Source organism: Dysidea avara, chromosome 1 (genome assembly GCF_963678975.1).
Source record: "Dysidea avara chromosome 1, odDysAvar1.4, whole genome shotgun sequence".
Classification (NCBI taxonomy): domain Eukaryota; kingdom Metazoa; phylum Porifera; class Demospongiae; order Dictyoceratida; family Dysideidae; genus Dysidea; species Dysidea avara.
In genome coordinates, this window is record NC_089272.1 from 26074381 (window position 1) to 26094527 (window position 20147).

The following is a 20147-nucleotide window of genomic DNA, read 5'->3' on the forward strand; positions in this document are numbered from 1 at the left end:
CAAATTTGCTAGAGAGGTGCCGGCAAGCAAGGGGAGTCTACACACCAACTTTGAAGAAAATCGCTCCAGCCATTTCCGAGATACGAGCGAACAAAATTTCGTTTTAATTTCTTCGTTTCTTTCTTCTTCTTCATTTCGTCACTTCGCAAAATCCGCCATAAAACACGAATGCGTGCTCGGATCGGGCTGAAATTTGGCACACTTCAAGGGCTCATTAAGGCGGATCTCTGTACCAACTTTAGTAGGAATCCGATGAACATTCACGGAGGTATGACCGATTATTTGCGTAAAATAAGGTCGAAGGTCTGTCACGCCTACAGGGTAAACTCCTTTGAGGAATCAGTTGAAAATTGATATGTAGGTGGAGCAACCATAGTAGGAGTGCCTTTTTGTGGTTTGAAAGGAATCGGGATAAAGGCCATGGAGATATGACACAAAACCCGACCTGTGTCAAAATTACGCGATAGATTTTTATGAATAAAAAAACTATTAGTTTTCGTGTCTACCAGGCAAACCACTTAGAGCAACGAGCTGAAAATCAGTATGTAGCTGGAATAATTATCATAGAAAGTCCTTGCAGTAGTACAGAAGAATCGGATTACAAACCACTGAGTTATGATTCGAAAGACAACTACGTGCAGCAAATGCGAGATCGAGATACTCTAATAGAACAGTCACCCTAATAAAGTATTCAGCTGCATTTATAATTTACTCGATTATATTACATTGCAAGTTATTCTGTAGGGAATTCAGCTACAAACAAGTCACGCTGTAGTCAGATCAGCCAGAAGAAGGTACCTAATAGAGAGTTCAGCTACAAAGAAACCATCATGTAGAGAGTTCAGCTCAAACAAATTGCCCTGTAGAGAGATCAGCTAGAAGAAGTTACCTTGTAGAGAGTTCAGTTACAAAGAAACAATCATGCAAAGAGTTCAGCTGCAAACAAATCACCCAGTAGAAAGTTCCGCTATGAATAGACAGGAGCTCATCGAGTCCGTAGGACGAGGGAGCATGTAACTCCGTAAACGGCGAAATTCAAACATGGCGTCGCAATTTATTAATAGTAATTTAAACAGTAACCGTATAAGGATAAACACATACCGCGCATGCTCGCTAAACCCGTTACTACTGGCACAATACTGTAGTCTTCTTGCTCCAGCAGTGAGCGATGAAACTCGATTCCTTCATTATTTACTGCAGATAACTCTGTGCTGCCGCCGTGGACTGATAGCCGGCCCACTTACGTCACGCGTTAAGCAAGAATGCTTTCTAGCAATCTCCAATCTTGTCACTATTTCACTCCGTTAGTTAAGCCCTTTCCTCGACGTTTCCTTCCTTGCCATCTCTTTCTTTCACGAATTAATCCAGGTGCTGCATATTTATGGCATGATTATTACGTAATTCTTTACCCTACGATACAACTTCTACTATATAAGGAATATACTATGTTAAGAAATGTCCGCCATGTTTGAATTTTGCTGTTTACGTTGTGAGTATGCGGAGTTACATGCTCCCTTGTCCTACGGACTCGATTAGCTCCTGGAATAGACCACACTGTAGAGAGTTCAGTTAGAAACAAGTCATCTTGTAGAGAGATCAGCTAGAAGAAGTCACATTGTAGAGAGTTCAGCTACAAAGAAACTACCATGTAGAGAGTTCAGCTGCAAACAAATCACCCTGTAGAGAACTCAGCTACAAACAAATATGCCCTGTAGAAAGATCAGCTAGAAGAAGTTACCTTGTAGAGAGTTCAGCTACAAAGAAACCACCATGTAGAGAGTTCAGCTGCAAACAATCACCTGTAGAGAGTTCAGCTAGAAACAAGTCACCCTGTAGAGAGATCAGCTAGAAACAAGTCACCCTATAGAGAGTTCAGCTAGAAGAAGTCACATTGTAGAGAGTTAGCTGCAAACAAATCACCCTGTAAAGAACTCAGCTACAAACAAATATGCCCTGTAGAAAGATCAGCTAGAAGAAGTTATCTTGTAGAGAGTTCAGCTACAAAGAAACCACCATGTAGAGAGTTCAGCTGCAAACAAATCACCTGTAGAGAGTTCAGCTAGAAACAAGTCACCCTGTAGAGAGATCAGGTAGAAACAAGTCACCCTGTAGAGAGTTCAGCTAGAAGAAGTCACATTGTAGAGAGTTCAGCTACAAAGAAACTACCATGTAGAGAGTTCAGCTGCAAACAAATCACCCTGTAGAGAACTCAGCTACAAACAAGTCACCCTGTAGAGAGTTCAGCTAGAAGAAGTCACATTGTAGAGAGTTCAGCTGCAAACAAATCACCCTGTAGAGAGTTCAGCTAGAAACAAGTCACCCTGTAGAGAGCTCAGCTAGAAACAAGTCACCCTGTAGAGAGTTCAGCTAGAAGAAGTCACATTGTAGAGAGTTCAGCTGCAAACAAATCACCCTGTAGAGAACTCAACTACAAACAAATATGCCCTGTAGAAAGATCAGCTAGAAGAAGTCACCTTGTAGAGAGTTCAGCTGCAAATAAATCACCCAGTAGAAAGTTCTGCTATGAACAGACCACACTGTAGAGAGTTCAGTTAGAAACAAGTCATCTTGTAGAGAGATCAGCTAGAAGAAGTCACATTGTAGAGAGTTCAGCTACAAAGAAACTACCATGTAGAGAGTTCAGCTGCAAATAAATCACCCTGTAGAGAACTCAGCTACAAACAAATATGCCCTGTAGAAAGATCAGCTAGAAGAAGTTACCTTGTAGAGAGTTCAGCTACAAAGAAACCACCATGTAGAGAGTTCAGCTGCAAACAAATCACCTGTAGAGAGTTCAGCTAGAAACAAGCCACCCTGTAGAGAGATCAGCTAGAAACAAGTCACCCTGTAGAGAGTTCAGCTAGAAGAAGTCACATTGTAGAGAGTTCAGCTGCAAACAAATCACCCTGTAGAGAACTCAACTACAAACAAATATGCCCTGTAGAAAGATCAGCTAGAAGAAGTCACCTTGTAGAGAGTTCAGCTGCAAATAAATCACCCAGTAGAAAGTTCCGCTATGAACAGACCACACTGTAGAGAGTTCAGTTAGAAACAAGTCATCTTGTAGAGAGATCAGCTAGAAGAAGTCACATTGTAGAGAGTTCAGCTACAAAGAAACTACCATGTAGAGAGTTCAGCTGCAAACAAATCACCCTGTAGAGAATTCAACTACAAACAGATAACCCTGCAGAGAGTTCAGCTAGAGTCAAGTCACCCTGTAGAGAGAATCTTGTAAAGAGTTCATCTACGTACAAGCAGATCACCCTGTAGAGAGTTCAGCTACATTTCAAGCCACCTAGTAGAGAGATCAGCTGTAAATTATCCTGTGGGGATTAATTGGCATATAATAAATATATGCAAGTGTTCATAATATAATGAACTCTTGATATATGCATTATATATATATATAATTTGTACATTTACTGATAAAATCAGAATGAGTTAAAGTATTTATAAAATCTGCTTCATCTTTTTCTTTTTCCTGTGGTAAAGAAAAATATATAGGTTAAAAAGCCCCAAAGCTGGCCATAGGCCGGCTTTAGGGTATGCAAATACAAAAAGAAGTGAAATCTAATCAAAAACAGCCAAGCTGTAAAATACCCTTTTCAAGGGCCGCACTCCTATTTTTACAGCTTGGCTGTTTTTGATTAGATCTACTTAGCCAAGTGTACCCACTGGCAAAGTTTCAGCTTCCTATGTCAGTAACTTTTGGAGTTACAGCCCTACAAAGTAGCAACAACAGAAAAATCGATATGTACAGCAAGTATAGGGAAAATAAATTACAGGCGCTTACAAAAACACTTGTAACTTACCAACAGATTGAGGTACAGAGCTAAAATTTCCACCATTGTGTTTGCCATTAACAGGAGAATCAATTACTGGGTACGTTTGTCCTTTACTCACTCTTCTTCACTGCATACAAAGGCGAAATTCGTGAAGAAAATCGATCGCATATGATCGCTTCAACATGATGTAAACAAATGCTCATAACTTACGTATCCTTGGGGCCACTGCAACAAAACAAAGATTTTTAAACTCCAGGTGAATAAGATGATATCCTGATTTTTATTGTTAGTCCCTTCCATCACTAAGAAAGAGGGGTTTAAAAAATTTACGGAAATTTTCAATAATGCACAAGTATTTCATCTAATGTATTCAATGCCTTATACTGTAAATTTAGGCTTGTGCGATTATGTCCCTTTTTCGCAGATCCAGTCACATATACACATGTGTGGACTGTACTATGAGGCAGCTGCTGTATTAGAGTATCTCAAGTCAGCATTCCTTCTACTACCAAGGGGCATGGTCTCTATTCTTTATTTTCACTGTGCTATCATAGACTAATAAAAGGGTGAATTCATCACGCTTGAATAAATAAGATTGTTAAGAGGTGTGGTCTCTGTGCTTGATCATTATTAATCAACTAAGATCATTAATGGGAATAGCCTCAAACCTATTGTGAAGTTACAGGTATCTATTGGATATCCAGAACCTTTTTTACAGTAGCATAAGCATTTTAAATAATTTTGAGGCATCTAAATATGCTCCTCAAGGAAAATTTTAATGTGGAAAATTAACACTAGGATACTATTTCGTTGCATGAAGAAGGCAACAATCAGCCTGATTGAAGATACTGTACAAGGAAAGACAAGACACAGAAGGCAAACACTCATTGAAACCCTGAAAGGAATATGCCACTAGTGAGTTTGTTATTGTGGTGTAAAATGGTGGCCGTGCACTGCTTAATTTGGCCTCCAACCTTGCGAGGGAGGCAGGCTAGCAGACAGGCAGAGCAAAATTTGAATTTTGGTAATTTGAAAAAAATTCTATATCTGGCTGCCTGTAAGTTTTCGTACTTTTAATATTGTCTTTGATGTTAGATGGACAAATAATACTCTTAGATGGACTTATGATTTTTAAAGGTGGGATTTAGGTGGAGTGTGTCATTTTGGGGATAATCCCTGTGCTAACTTGTACTAACACACTGTGTAAACTTCAATTTGATCAGATTGACACTTTTACCGGTGACGTTAATAGGTGTTGAATATGGGAAACAGTAAAAAATTTCATTAAATTAAAGTTCTTAACTTTGCCAACTAAATTATCAGTAGGGAGCCATCAATTTTTTTCAGAAACAGTAGGAAGACAAAAAAGCAAGGAGCAAAATGCTGGCATAATAGTACAAAACTCAAAAAAATGCATTTTTTACTTGAGAAAATAGCAGCAAATATGGCATAAACGCACCATAATCCCACGCCTCCTGCACAAGGAGATGTCATTGGAGATTGAGATACTCTAATAGAGCAGTCACTCATGGCACTTACTCTAATAAAACAGTCACCATTATGAGTACAGTTTAACTTAGTACTATTCCAAGCCACAAATTATGTGGAAAACAAAATTAGTTGCTGTAAAGAAAAAACAAGAAAAATATCAGATGTGCTTTAAGGCAGGTTTGGGTTTGTTTACACCTAACTAATGCTCTCAAGTCATCGTGTAAGAATGGCAATATGACTGGTTTTAATGTATTTTCCTTTAGAATTTTACAAAATGTCATGGTCTTTACTCTAAATCTGCAGTGCTATTGATACAGTATAGTTAGCACACAAGTTAAACTTACTGGACCAATGTTAAAAGATAGTAGTACTGTTTCACCACTGAGGTTTATCCTAGTTTGTGTCCGATTAGATATCTGACTACTTAATAAGAAACTTTCTATTCTTTCCCTACAGATGTGAAACATATAACAAACACAATATCAAATAATAGCTACACACCCTTCATCAGTTGGTACACGTGTATTTCTGGCAACAATGAAGACAACTGGGACACTGGTACCTGGATAAATATAAACCATATTTTGACAGAAACATATAATAAACTATTGTTTATATGTATGCAGTGGCAGACCCAAGGGGTCTCCATGGAACCCCCTTTATTACAAGATCCTTACCACATCTTAACTAAAGACAGACCCAGCAATGTAACTTGTAAACAGTAGCATAATATAACAATATTTTGCATTTTGCAAAATGGTACATGTTTGAAGACCAAAATATCAAATTCAAATTTTATTTTGCAATAAGAAAAGACACAAAAATTTATTGCTAAGGGTTCATATTGTTATGTTAACACACCTTCCTTAGCAATCTGATTTAAGATAACAGAAGGTGCAATCTGAATCATGGGTGTCATGCTTCCAAACATCATAAAAATAGTATTAGAAGATGAGTCTGGTGGAGGAAATTCCACAGTACTGGTATTCTCCAAAGTTTCCTGAGTTGCAATTTGTGCTCCAATAACTAGTAAGGTGAAGATACCATAAATATGTAATACTTTTGTTAATAAACAATAATTGGTACAGCATGATAGTAGAAATCACGAAACCATGTACTTTTCCACAAAACATAGGACAAGAGACCATCCTCTCATTGCTTTCACAGTGCCTTGGTAGTATTTGTAAGGTATACTCAAGCCCAAAATGTGCCTTCAGCGCAACCTGAAATGCTTCACTGTGAAAAAATATATTCAATTGCATTTCTATCAACTAACTAACTAACTAACTAAATAACTAACTAAATAACTAACTAACACTAACTAACTGACTAACACTACCTATCTAACTAACTAACTACCTACCTACCTACCTACCTAATTAACTAATTCACTAACTGAGTAACTGACTAATGTGTTCAGACAAGAAATAATGGATAACTACACGGGTTTGTTTTTTGCTGTTAGACATTGTTTCAAGGTGTTGATTAATGAGAGAGTTTAATAGCTTCATGTGATGCTGCATGATCACTTAAATAATTATTTCACATCTTCAGTGGTTGAAGTAAGTAGTTTAGTTCTAGGATAGCTTCATGCGTTGTTCTACAAACGTAAAGCTGTGTAAAAGGAAGAATGTAGCTGAAAACTGTAAGCAAAACAGCTATGTTGCTTATTATTAATATTTGTATAGAGGCATGTACTACAAATATAATCCATATTTTAGCAGTGATAAGCCATGCAGCATGGATTAAATCTGCACTACAGGTGATGATCCTTCTTGTATGTGTAATTGTTTGCATGTGCAATAACTCAGTGCACAGACTATAATGTGAATCATGGTAATACAATGCATTTGTTTATAAGAGCCATATAAAAATGCAACTATATTGCTATAATTATATAGTACGGTAAGCTATCTAATGTACTGCTGACAACTACACAAAATCTTACCAATATTATCAGTAGTTCTGATAGTTTGGTTGCCATTATCACTAATGGTTCTACTGAACAAAATTCCAATTTCCTCTGTATTCATAAGTAGTCTTTCACCAACTGACACTGGTACAACATCTTGAGCTGTGTTTTTTGGTTGCTACACAAAATAAAAATACATTTAGTTAACTTAGTGGTTCATAACATCAGTGCATCAAATTAATATTGTGAATTGAAATTTGGCTGCAGAGAAATGGCTAAAATGATGTTGATGCTAATTGATTTCAATAATGACAACGTCACTAGAGTATTCCATTAAAACGGCAACAAGATTATCTGTCAATTTTCCTTTGTTGTTTGAAGGCCATACCATTGTTATACTTGTACATAGGTGTAGCAACTGGGGTGGGGGAAGGGAGGCTGGAGTCCCCTTACGATTTTCCAATTGTAAATTCAAAAAAGATCGAGATACTCTAATAGAGCAGTCAGTTACTCTAATAAAGCAGTCACAGTACTCAAAGAAGCGGTGTAGCAAACTATGAAGTTGCGAATAAGGATTTTATGTGCTTTATCAGTGATACAATAGTGGAGGACAGCCATTCTTAGCAGGTGTTGACCCTTTCATATATATTTTTATTTTTGCTCTTCAACACTAAACTAGAGCCCCCTATCTAAAAATATCTTGCTACGCCTATGTTGCATGGCTGTTTTGTACATGGACATCATTCTTTTTGCAAAGCCAGCCATTGACCGGGATCAGTGACTGAAAGGTAATGTTCTGTTTGCTTACCTCCTACATAGAGGTGTGCAATAACAAATTTAGACATATCTCAATATTTTCTTTTGAACATATCTCGATTATCTAACATATGTAGATAATTGAAACAAATGCATATCATGGTCAACTGCCAATAATGTAACCAGTAAAGTTAACAAATTGCAATTTTGAAGAGTATAAAGAAGTGAAAAATGTCAGTGCTTAAGTGGTGGGAGTGTTGGAGATGTCTACACTGTCAGATATTCCTTGATATACAAGTAATTTACGGAACTTTACTATTACCTAGATAATCGTCCTAATCTCAATGAGTCTTATGATATATGATATCTAGATAATCGCACACTTCTACTTCTAGAGGTGCACTGATTATCGGATGATTCGGATTGGCTAAAGTATCGGCCACTGATATGGTATTTTTACCAATATCGGTATCGGTACAGAACAGCAGGAGAACTGATATTGCTACCGATATTTATACAGTAGCAATAGTTTGTAAATAAACGGATTACATATTGGTTTTCTAAGTTATCCATGTGGCTATTTAGTGCCAGTGTCTTACTGTTCACTCTACAACTAGCGCTATGCTATGAGAAGCATACAAATACATGCAATTCTAGTGTTTGTTACTGGAAAGCTTATCACAGGCTTTACAAATGAACGCAGTTACAATAATAAGAAGAGTCACAGGATAACCAAGGAACCAGCTTTCTCACAAGCCATTAAAATGCGGAGTAATGCAGAAATATCTGTTTTGGGCTTCATGGGAGTATACATAAAAATGTTTGTGGGTGCCTAATTATCTGGATTGTACAATAGAAACCCAATGTGGTTACCACCACAGGCAATGAATACATGCACATGTTGTAGGGTATAAATGTACACTTTTGTTTGCTTAAAACCATAATGCAAATATCAGATCAACTATCGGTTATCGGCTTCTTTTGGTGGCATCAATATCAGATATCGGTACACCTCTATCTACTTCTACAGCAGATATCTTACAAAATGGTCAATGAGTTCTATATATACATTGAAAGAGTTGATTCATTCATTTTGAATCACAAAACACAGAAAGCTTTTTGACTTACAATGGCTTGCCTTATAATCACAAGCAGCCAAACCACTTACTGTAGTAGCAGATAGCTCCTCTATAAGAATTTGACAATGGTTGAAACCACACACTAGTATCTAGGCTTATGAATTTCTGTGATTAGAAACAACATTGCTGTTTAGCTATTTTGAAATATTGCAGCACTTTAAATAGATACTTTTTGGATTTCTAATACAACACAAACAGAACCTCCACCTATAGAACCTCCATTGCTAGAACTAATCTTTTCTATATCCATTAACTTTGTATTACTTTATGTCTAAGTCACTTCAAACATGGTATGTACGTAAATGTGCTTTAATAATGTGTTCCTTATGACAAACAGAAATTATGAACCTGATTTAAAATGTCAACCCAACTGTCTATAACGTCATGCTATACCATGCTATGTACGTAAATACATTCCATACATGGTAGCTATTAGATTTTGTAGAATTCCTGTCCAAAAATATCTTTCTGCAAACTCCAATACCTCAAGTTACCTCATTTGTCATCTGCTCAAATGAAACATCATTTCTTTCATCAAGCAAGCTATCCAACACATCTATTGAATCCTGTAAGAAAAAATAAATCTAAAACAGCCAAGATGTAAAAACTCTCAAAACCAGGGTGAAAAAGTTAAAATCAAAGGTGGTGGCCAAGAAATGGCTGTGTTGGTATGGTAATAGCCAAAATTTTAATAATGACAATTCAGATGACTTTGTACTGGGATTCAGCACCAAATTTACCTGAATTGCCATTGTCACAATTTTGTCACTAACCTACCATCACAGCCATTTATTGGCCACCTTTTCATTCCATAACATTAAATTTTGGGGCTGCACCCTTTTTAACAGCTTTGCTGTTTTGGGATACTGTAGATATCACATCCTTTTGTAGTTACTTTTATTTTCCCTTTTCTTACTACAGGAAGAATAGAAAAGCTGAACTCTTAACAGGTGACTTATTAACATGAACTCTGTGACTTTCTCTATATGATGCAAAACATGGTGACTTTCTGCGTAGCTGAACTCTCTACAGGGTGACTTGCTATGTAGCTTACAGAGTGACTTGTTACATGGCTGTACGCTCTACAGGGTGACTTCTTACATGGCAGATCTCTCTACAGGGTGACTTGCTACATTACTGAATCTTCTACTGGGTGACGGGCAACAGAGTTGAACTCTCTACAGGGTGACTTGTGTGTAGCTGCACTCTCTACAGGCTGACTTGTTACACAGCTGAACTCCCTACAACGTGTCTTGTTATATAACTGAATGATCTACAGAGTGACTTGTAACATACAGTAGCTGTACTCTCTACATGGTTACTTGTTTGTAACTGATCTATCTACATGGATGACTTGTTACAAAGCTGAACTATTTACATGGTAACATTATTTTAGCCTATTAACTCTCTATGAGGTGACTTGTTCGTAACTGATCTCTCTACAGAATGACTTGTTTGTACGTAGTTGAACTCCTTAACAGGGTGATTTGTTTTTAGCTGAACTCTCTACAGGATAAGTTGTTACATGGTTGAGCTGTCTACAGGGTGACTTGTTTGTAGCTGAACTCACTACAGGATGACTTGTTGTGCAGTTGAACTTTCTCTACAGGGTGACTGTAATGTAGTTAAACTCTCTACAGGTTGGATTGCTATGTAGCTTAACTATTGACAGAATGACTTGTTACATAGATGAACTCTCTAGAAGGTGACTTGTAGCATAGTCGAACTCAAGTACAGTATCTTCTTACTGAATGCTCTAATAGGGTGACTGTACTATTAGAGTATCTTGATCACACACTTTTACATGTACAATAGTTGGTTTTTGCATTATAACTCAGTGGATCTTCTATACCACTGAAAGGACTTCTATTCTAAATATTCCCATTTACATTCTGATTTTCAACTCACACCCCTAAGCAGTCTGCCTAGTAGGTGTGACAACTAATGGTTTTTATTCACAAACGCAATTGCACAATGGTTACACACTTTATTGTATAGTCATAAGACAGAAGGATAATTATACCTATAGGAGTACAACCTGAACATACACAGTACTCTACTATGTGACTTGCAATGTAGCTGAACTCTCTACAGGGTGACTTGTTCATAGCTGAACTCTTTACTGTGTAACTTATTCATACAGCTGAACTCTCTACAGGATGTCTTGTACTGTCGCTGAGTACTCTAATAGAATAAATAGCTGAATGCTCTAATAGGGTGACTGCATTACTTATTTTATTAAATGCTATCCCACTAGGGACCTGTGAGAAGGCTAAAGCCTGTGAATACAGGGAGTCTGAAACATGTAACTTAAACGTTGAAGAATGCAGAAAACAATCCCAGACTCTGTGGTGACTTGATCCCCTGCAACATGCAGTCTAGACTATTGGAGTACTGTAATTTTGATTGCACACTTGTTTTCAGTTAGATTTTCGTCTGTAAAGACAGTCAGTACTTCTATCTGGAGATAATGATTTTTAAGTATCACAAATACATTTGATACAAAAGAAAGCAGAGGTCAATGTGAAGACCATCATTTTGTATGTGCAGCCATAAGAATTAGTAGCATTCTCTCTTAAACCTCTGAGTTATAATGTGAAAACTAATTTAACAAGTGTGCAAACAAAATACAGCACTCTAATAGTGCAGTCACCCTATTAGAGTATTCAGCTATTTATTCTATTAGAACACTCAGCGTTTTAGGCCAAAAAGTGTTACACAGGTCTATATACAAATTTTCGATCTAGTCTACCAGTTTTAGTTCTATGCTGCTCAAACTTTATCCTAGGTACATTTGTAACAAAAGAATGGAAGTGATTTGTTCAAGTACTTGATACTACCAAATTATCTAAATTTCCTATGAAAAACAGTAATTTCCTGAAATTTGATTTTCTGAAGTTTTAGTAGTCAATACCTAAAATCTGTTTAACAACCCACAGTAACATCCACTCTGAATAATTATTGACAATTTCAAACAGATCTAATTCTATTGGACTTATCAAAATTGTTTGATAAAGTCTTGCAGAAAATCCCTATCTAATCCAAAACAGCCAAGCTGTGAAAAAAGAGTGCGGCCCTGAGAAAGGCTATGGTGAAAAAAGATGTGAAATCCAAGGTGGCGGCCAAGAAATGGCTGTGATGGTAGGTTAATGGTAAAAATTTTAATAACAACAATTCAGGTGAATTTGGTGCCGCTTGGTCTTGGCACAAAATTCACCTGAATTGTCGTTATTAAAATTTTTACCATTAACCTACCATCACAGCCATTTCTTGGCCGCCACCTTGGATTTCACATCTTTTTTCACCATAGCCTTTCTCAGGGCCGCACTCTTTTTTCACAGCTTGGCTGTTTTGGATTAGATTTCACTTCTTTTTGTATTTGTATACACCAAAGCCGGCCATAAAGCCGGCCTATGGCTGGCTTTAGGGCTTTTTAACCTGTCATTTTTTCTTTACTACAGGAAGAAGAAAAGATGAAGCAGGATGATTTCTTTGTAGCTAACCTCTCTGCAAGGTGATCCTACTAGCTGATCTCTCTACCGGATGACTTGTTTGTAGCTGAATTCTCTACAGGGTGATTTGTTTGTAGCTGAACTCTCTACAAGGTGACTTCTTCTAGCTGATCTTTCTACAGGGTGATTTGTTTGTAGCTGAATTCTCTACAGGGCGATTTGTTTGCAGCTAAACTGCTACAATGTAACTTCTTCTAGCTGAACTCTCTACGGGTGGCTTGTTTCTAGCTGATCTCTCTACAGGGTGACTTGTTTCTAACTGAACTCTCTACAGGGTGATTTGTTTGTAGCTGAACTCTCTACAAGGTAACTTCTTCTAGCTGATCTTTCTATAGGGTGATTTGTTTGTAGCTGAATTCTCTACAGGGCAATTTGTTTGCAGCTGAACTCTCTACATGGTAGTTTCTTTGTAACTGAACTCTCTACAATGTGACTTCTTCTAGCTGAACTCTCTACAGGGTGACTTTTTTCTAGCTGATCTGTCTACAGGGTGACTTGTTTCTAGGTGAACTCTCTACAGGGTGATTTGTTTGTAGCTGAACTCTCTACAAGGTAACTTCTTCTAGCTGATCTTTCTACAGGGTGATTTGTTTGTCTCTACAGGGCAATTTGTTTGCAGCTGAACTCTCTACATGGTAGTTTCTTTGTAGCTGAACTCTCTACAATGTAACTTCTTCTAGCTGAACTCTCTACAGGGTGACTTGTTTGTAGTTGAACCCTCTACAGGGTGATTTGTTTGTAGCTGAACTCTCTACAAGGTAACTTCTTCTAGCTGATCTTTCTACAGGGTGATTTGTTTGTCTCTACAGGGCAATTTGTTTGCAGCTGAACTCTCTACATGGTAGTTTCTTTGTAGCTGAACTCTGTACAATGTAACTTCTTCTAGCTGAACTCTCTGCAGGTGACTTGTTTCTAGCTGATCTCTCTACAGGGTGACTTGTTTCTAGCTGAACTCTCTACAGGGTGATTTGTTTGTAGCTGAACTCTCTACAAGGTAACTTCTTCTAGCTGATCTTTCTACAGGGTGATTTGTTTGTCTCTACAGGGCAATTTGTTTGCAGCTGAACTCTCTACATGGTAGTTTCTTTGTAGCTGAACTCTCTACAATGTAACTTCTTCTAGCTGAACTCTCTACAGGGTGACTTGTTTGTAGTTGAACCCTCTACAGGGTGATTTGTTTGTAGCTGAACTCTCTACAAGGTAACTTCTTCTAGCTGATCTTTCTACAGGGTGATGTGTTTGTCTTTACAGGGCAATTTGTTTGTAGCTGAACTCTCTACAAGGTAACTTCTTCTAGCTGATCTTTCTACAGGGTGATTTTTTTGTAGCTGAATTCTCTACAGGGCAATTTGTTTGCAGTTGAACTCTGTACATGGTAGTTTCTTTGTAGCTGAACTCTCTACAATGTAACTTCTTCTAGCTGAACTCTCTACAGGGTGACTTGTTTCTAGCTGATCTGTCTACAGGGTGACTTGTTTCTAGGTGAACTCTCTACAGGGTGATTTATTTGTAGCTGAACTCTCTACAAGGTAACTTCTTCTAGCTGATCTTTCTACAGGGTGATTTGTTTGTCTCTACAGGGCAATTTGTTTGCAGCTGAACTCTCTACATGGTAGTTTCTTTGTAGCTGAACTCTCTACAATGTAACTTCTTCTAGCTGAACTCTCTACAGGGTGACTTGTTTGTAGTTGAACCCTCTACAGGGTGATTTGTTTGTAGCTGAACTCTCTACAAGGTAACTTCTTCTAGCTGATCTTTCTACAGGGTGATTTGTTTGTCTCTACAGGGCAATTTGTTTGCAGCTGAACTCTCTACATGGTAGTTTCTTTGTAGCTGAACTCTGTACAATGTAACTTCTTCTAGCTGAACTCTCTGCAGGTGACTTGTTTCTAGCTGATCTCTCTACAGGGTGACTTGTTTCTAGCTGAACTCTCTACAGGGTGATTTGTTTGTAGCTGAACTCTCTACAAGGTAACTTCTTCTAGCTGATCTTTCTACAGGGTGATTTGTTTGTCTCTATAGGGCAATTTGTTTGCAGCTGAACTCTCTACATGGTAGTTTCTTTGTAGCTGAACTCTGTACAATGTAACTTCTTCTAGCTGAACTCTCTGCAGGTGACTTGTTTCTAGCTGATCTCTCTACAGGGTGACTTGTTTCTAGCTGAACTCTCTACAGGGTGATTTGTTTGTAGCTGAACTCTCTACAAGGTAACTTCTTCTAGCTGATCTTTCTACAGGGTGATTTGTTTGTCTCTACAGGGCAATTTGTTTGCAGCTGAACTCTCTACATGGTAGTTTCTTTGTAGCTGAACTCTCTACAATGTAACTTCTTCTAGCTGAACTCTCTACAGGGTGACTTGTTTGTAGTTGAACCCTCTACAGGGTGATTTGTTTGTAGCTGAACTCTCTACAAGGTAACTTCTTCTAGCTGATCTTTCTACAGGGTGATGTGTTTGTCTTTACAGGGCAATTTGTTTGTAGCTGAACTCTATACAAGGTAACTTCTTCTAGCTGATCTTTCTACAGGGTGATTTGTTTGTAGCTGAATTCTCTACAGGGCAATTTGTTTGCAGTTGAACTCTGTACATTGTAGTTTCTTTGTAGCTGAACTCTCTACAATGTAACTTCTTCTAGCTGAACTCTCTACAGGGTGACTTGTTTCTAGCTGATCTCTCTACAATGTAACTTCTTCTAGCTGAACTCTCTACAGGGTACTTGTTTGTAGCTGAACCCTCTACAGGGTGATTTGTTTGTAGCTGAACTCTCTACAAGGTAACTTCTTCTAGCTGATCTTTCTACAAGGTGATTTGTCTGTAGCTGAATTCTCTACAGGGCAATTTGTTTGCTGCTGAACTCTCTACATGGTAGTTTCTTTGTAGCTGAACTCTCTACAATGTAACTTCTTCTAGCTGAACTCTCTACAGGATGACTTGTTTCTAGCTGATCTCTCTACAGGATGCCTTGTTTCTAGCTGAACTCTCTACAGGGTGATTTGTTTGTAGCTGAACTCTCTACAAGGTAACTTCTTCTAGCTGATCTTTCTACAAGGTGATTTGTCTGTAGCTGAATTCTCTACAGGGCAATTTGTTTGCTGCTGAACTCTCTACATGGTAGTTTCTTTGTAGCTGAACTCTCTACAATGTAACTTCTTCTAGCTGAACTCTCTACAGGATGACTTGTTTCTAGCTGATCTCTGTACAGGGTGACTTGTTCCTAGCTGAACTCTCTACAGGGTGATTTGTTTGTAGCTGAACTCTCTACAAGGTAACTTCTTCTAGCTGATCTTTCTACAGGGTGATTTGTTTGTCTCTACAGGGCAATTTGTTTGCAGCTGAACTCTCTACATGGTAGTTTCTTTGTAGCTGAACTCTCTACAATGTAACTTCTTCTAGCTGAACTCTCTACAGGGTGATTTGTTTGTAGCTGAACTCTCTACAAGGTAACTTCTTCTAGCTGATCTTTCTACAGGGTGATTCGTTTGTAGCTGAATTCTCTACAGGGCGATTTGTTTGCAGCTGAACTCTCTACATGGTAGTTTCTTTGTAACTGAACTCTCTACAATGTAACTTCTTCTAGCTGAACTCTGTACAGGATGACTTGTTTCTAGCTGATCTCTGTACAGGGTGACTTGTTCCTAGCTGAACTCTCTACAGGTGATTTGTTTGCAGCTGAACTCTCTTACATGGTGGTTTCTTTGTAGCTGAACTCTCTATTAGGTACCTTCTTCTAGCTGATCTGACTACAGGGTGACTAGTTTGTAGCTGAATTCCCTACAGAATAACTTGCAATGTAATATAACTGAGTAAATCATACATGCAGCTGAATGCTTTATTAGGGTGACTGTTCTATTAGAGTATCTCGATCTCGCATTTGCTGCACGTAGTTGCCTTTCGAATCATAACTCAGTGATTTGTAATCTGATTCTTCTGTACTACTGCAAGAACTTTCTATGATGATTATTCCAGCTACATACTGATTTTCAGCTCGTTGCTCTAAGTGGTTTGCCTGGTAGACACGAAAACTAATAGTTTTTTTATTCATAAAAATCGATCGCGTAATTTTGACACAGGTTGGGATTTGTGTCATATCTCCATGGTCTTTATCCCGATTCCTTTCAAACCACACAAAGGCACTCCTACTATGGTTGCTCCATCTACATATCAATTTTCAACTGATTCCTCCAAGGGGTTTACCCTGTAGGCGTGACAGACCTTCGACTTTATTTTACGCAAATAATCGGTCATAACTCCGTGAATGTTCATCGGATTCCTACCAAAGTTGGTACGGAGATCCGCCTTAATGAGCCCTTTAAGTGTGCCAAATTTCGGCCCTATCCGAGCACGCATTCGTGTTTTATGGCGAATTTTGCGAAGTGTGCGAAATGAAGATGAAGAAAAAAACAAAGAAATTAAAACGAAATTTTGTTCGCTCGTATCTCGGAAATGGCTGGAGTGATTTTCTTCAAATTTGGTATGTAGACTCCCCTAACTGGTCGGCACGTCTCTAGCAAATATGGTTCCAATCGGATAAGGAATCACAGAGCTACATAGGTGTGAAAATTGCGTTTTCTTTCTTCCTGTTAATATACTCACGGTGTTGCGCGCCGGCTTCTTGGGCCGCACGACACACTATCGTGTGTCTTGATTCCACAAACGATATGGCATTTGTGAAAATACTTTTAACTCGAACACAACACATACAGAGTAGCTTAAGATGATAAGAAAAGCACTGCTTGTAAAGTTCCCTCTGGCATCCCCAAGGGCTCCGTGTTTGGATCCCTACAATTTATCAATGCCACCTCTAATAAGATAACCTCTAGCATTAGACTGTACATAGACAATCTGATCATTTGCCATTGAATCCAATGCGGTGATGACACAGAGAAATGGGCTGTTACCTGGCGAATGATATTAATCTAATCCAAAACAGCCAAGCTGTTAAAAAAGAGTGCAGCCCTCAAAAAGGCTATGGTGAATAAAGATCCAAGGTGGCGGCCAAGAAATGGCTATGATGGTACGTAGGTTAATGGTAAAAATTTTAATAATGACAATTCAGGTGAATTTGGTGCCGCTTGGTCTTTGGGGTATACAAATACAAAAAGAAGTGAAATCTAATCCAAAACAGCCAATCTGTAAAAAAAGAGTATGGCCCTCAGAAAGGCTATAGTGAAAAAAGATGTGAAATCCAAGGTGGCGGCCAAGAAATTACGGTGATGGTAGGTTAATGGTAAAAATTTTAATAACGACAATTCAGGTGAATTTGGTGGCACCAAATTCACCTGAATTGTCGTTATTAAAATTTTTACCATTAACCTACCATCACCGTAATTTCTTGGCCGCCACCTTGGATTTCACATCTTTTTTCACTATAGCCTTTCTGAGGGCCATACTCTTTTTTTACAGATTGGCTGTTTTGGATTAGATTTCACTTCTTTTTGTATTTGTATACCCCAAAGCTGGCCTATGGCCAACTTTGGGGCTTTTTTAACCTATCTCTTTTTCTTTACCACAGGAAGAAGAAAAAGATGAAGCAGATTTTAAATACTTTAATAAATTCAGATTTTATCAGTAAATGTACAAATTATATATATATATATAATACATACAGTTATACATGTCAATTATTCCCTACGGATAACTTGTTTGCAGCTGATCTCTCTACTGGGTAACTTGAAATGTAGCTGAACTCTATACAGGGCGATTTGCTTGTAGATGAACTCTCTACAGGATTCTCTCTATAAGGTGACTTCTTCTAGCTGAACTCTCTACAGGATGATATTTTCGTAGCTGAACTCTCTACAAGGCGATTGATTTTTTTTGCAGCTGAACTCTCTACATGATTGTTTCTTTGTAGCTGAACTCTCTACAAGGTGACTTCGTCTAGCTGAACTCTCTACAGGGTGCTTGATTTTTTTTACAGCTGAACTCTCTACATGATTGTTTCTTTGTAGCTGAACTCTCTACAAGGTGACTTCTTCTAGCTGATCTCTCTACAGGGTGATTTTTTTGCAGCTGAACTCTCTACATGGTGGTTTCTTTGTAACTGAACTCTCTACAGGGTGATCTGTTCGTAGCTGAACTCTGTACAGGGTGATCTGTTCGTAGCTGAACTCTGTACAGGGTGATTTGTTTGCAGCTGAATTCTGTACATGGTAATTTCTTTGTAGCTGAACTGTCTCTACAAGGTAACTTCTTCTAGCTGATCTCTCTACAGGGTGATTTGTTTGTGGCTGAACTCTCTACAGGGTGATCTGTTCATAGCTGAACTCTCTACAGGGTGATTTGTTTGCAACTGAACTCTCTACATGATGGTTTCTTTGTAGCTGAACTCTCTACAAGGTGACTTACCTGTAGCTAAATTGTCTATCAGATTAACTGTTTGTAGCTGAATTCCCCACAGGATAACTATAATGGAGTAAGTTATAAACGTAGCTGAATGCTTTATTAGGGTGTCTGTTCTATTAGAGTATCTCGATCTCGCATTTGCTACACATAGTTGTGTTTTGAATCATAACTCAGTGGTTTGTAATCTGATTCTTCTGTACTACTGCAAGGACTTTCTATGATGATTATTTCAACTACATACTGATTTTCAGCTCATTGCTCTAAGCGGTTTGCCTGGTAAACATGAAAACTAATAGTTTTTTTTTTATTCATAAAAATTGATCATGTAATTTTGGGTTTTGTGTCATATCTCCATGGTTTTTATCTCGATCCCTTTCAAACCACAAAAAGGCACTCCTACAATGGTTACTCCATTTACATATCAATTTTCAACTCATTCCTCCAAGGGGTTTACCCTGTAGGCGTGACAGACTTTTGACTTTATTTTACACAAATAATCTGTCATAACTCCGTGAATGCTCAATGGATTCCTACCACAGTTGGTACAGAGATCCATCTTAATAGGCCCTTTAAGTGTGCCAAATTTCAGCCCGATCCAAGCACGCATTCGTGTTTTATGGTGGTTTTGAGAAGTGTGCGAAATGAAGAAGATGAAGAAGAAAAACACGAAGAAATTAAATTGAAACTTTGTTCGCTCGTATCTCAGAAATGGCTGGAGCGAGTTTTTTCAAATTTGGCATGTAGACTCCCCTAACTGGCCGGCACTACTGTAACAAAGTTGGTTCCAATCAGATTAGGGATCACAGAGCTACATAGGTGTGAAAATTGCATTTTCTTTCTTCCTGTTAATATACTCACGGTATGGCACATCGGCTTCTTGGGCCGCACGACACACTACCCTGTGTCTTGATCTCTGTAAACAACACCTTACAATCACCAGTAAATGGTTCCCATCTAGTTGACATGCAAAAATATCATAAAACCTTAGATTTACATTCCTGAAAAGAACCTGAAACAATGCTCTAACAATTTAAGAACACAAAGTTACATGTACGTCACATCAATAGTTCAATAATTGGTATATACCCACAGTGTAGTCACTTTACACTATGAGTGATATCCAGAGACTTAAAATAATGATACAGCACAGAGTTACTTTTAAAATGAATTCTCACGATATGCTAGTGTAACTTTTATCATACAAGCTAA

General features: G+C 38.1%; 1 protein-coding gene across 1 annotated transcript in view; it reads right to left on the minus strand.

Moving 5' to 3' along the window:
- LOC136260446 (uncharacterized) overlaps nucleotides 1-20147 on the minus strand; it is a 135330-nt gene that overhangs the window by 2798 nt on the left and 112385 nt on the right. Inside the window, exons 22-26 of the mRNA XM_066054171.1 lie at nucleotides 9578-9649; nucleotides 7225-7366; nucleotides 6138-6302; nucleotides 5778-5838; nucleotides 5621-5726 (exon numbers count right to left, since the gene is read on the minus strand). Of these exons, the coding sequence (XP_065910243.1) occupies nucleotides 5621-5726; nucleotides 5778-5838; nucleotides 6138-6302; nucleotides 7225-7366; nucleotides 9578-9649 (546 nt within the window). The remainder of the gene's footprint in view (nucleotides 1-5620; nucleotides 5727-5777; nucleotides 5839-6137; nucleotides 6303-7224; nucleotides 7367-9577; nucleotides 9650-20147) is intronic.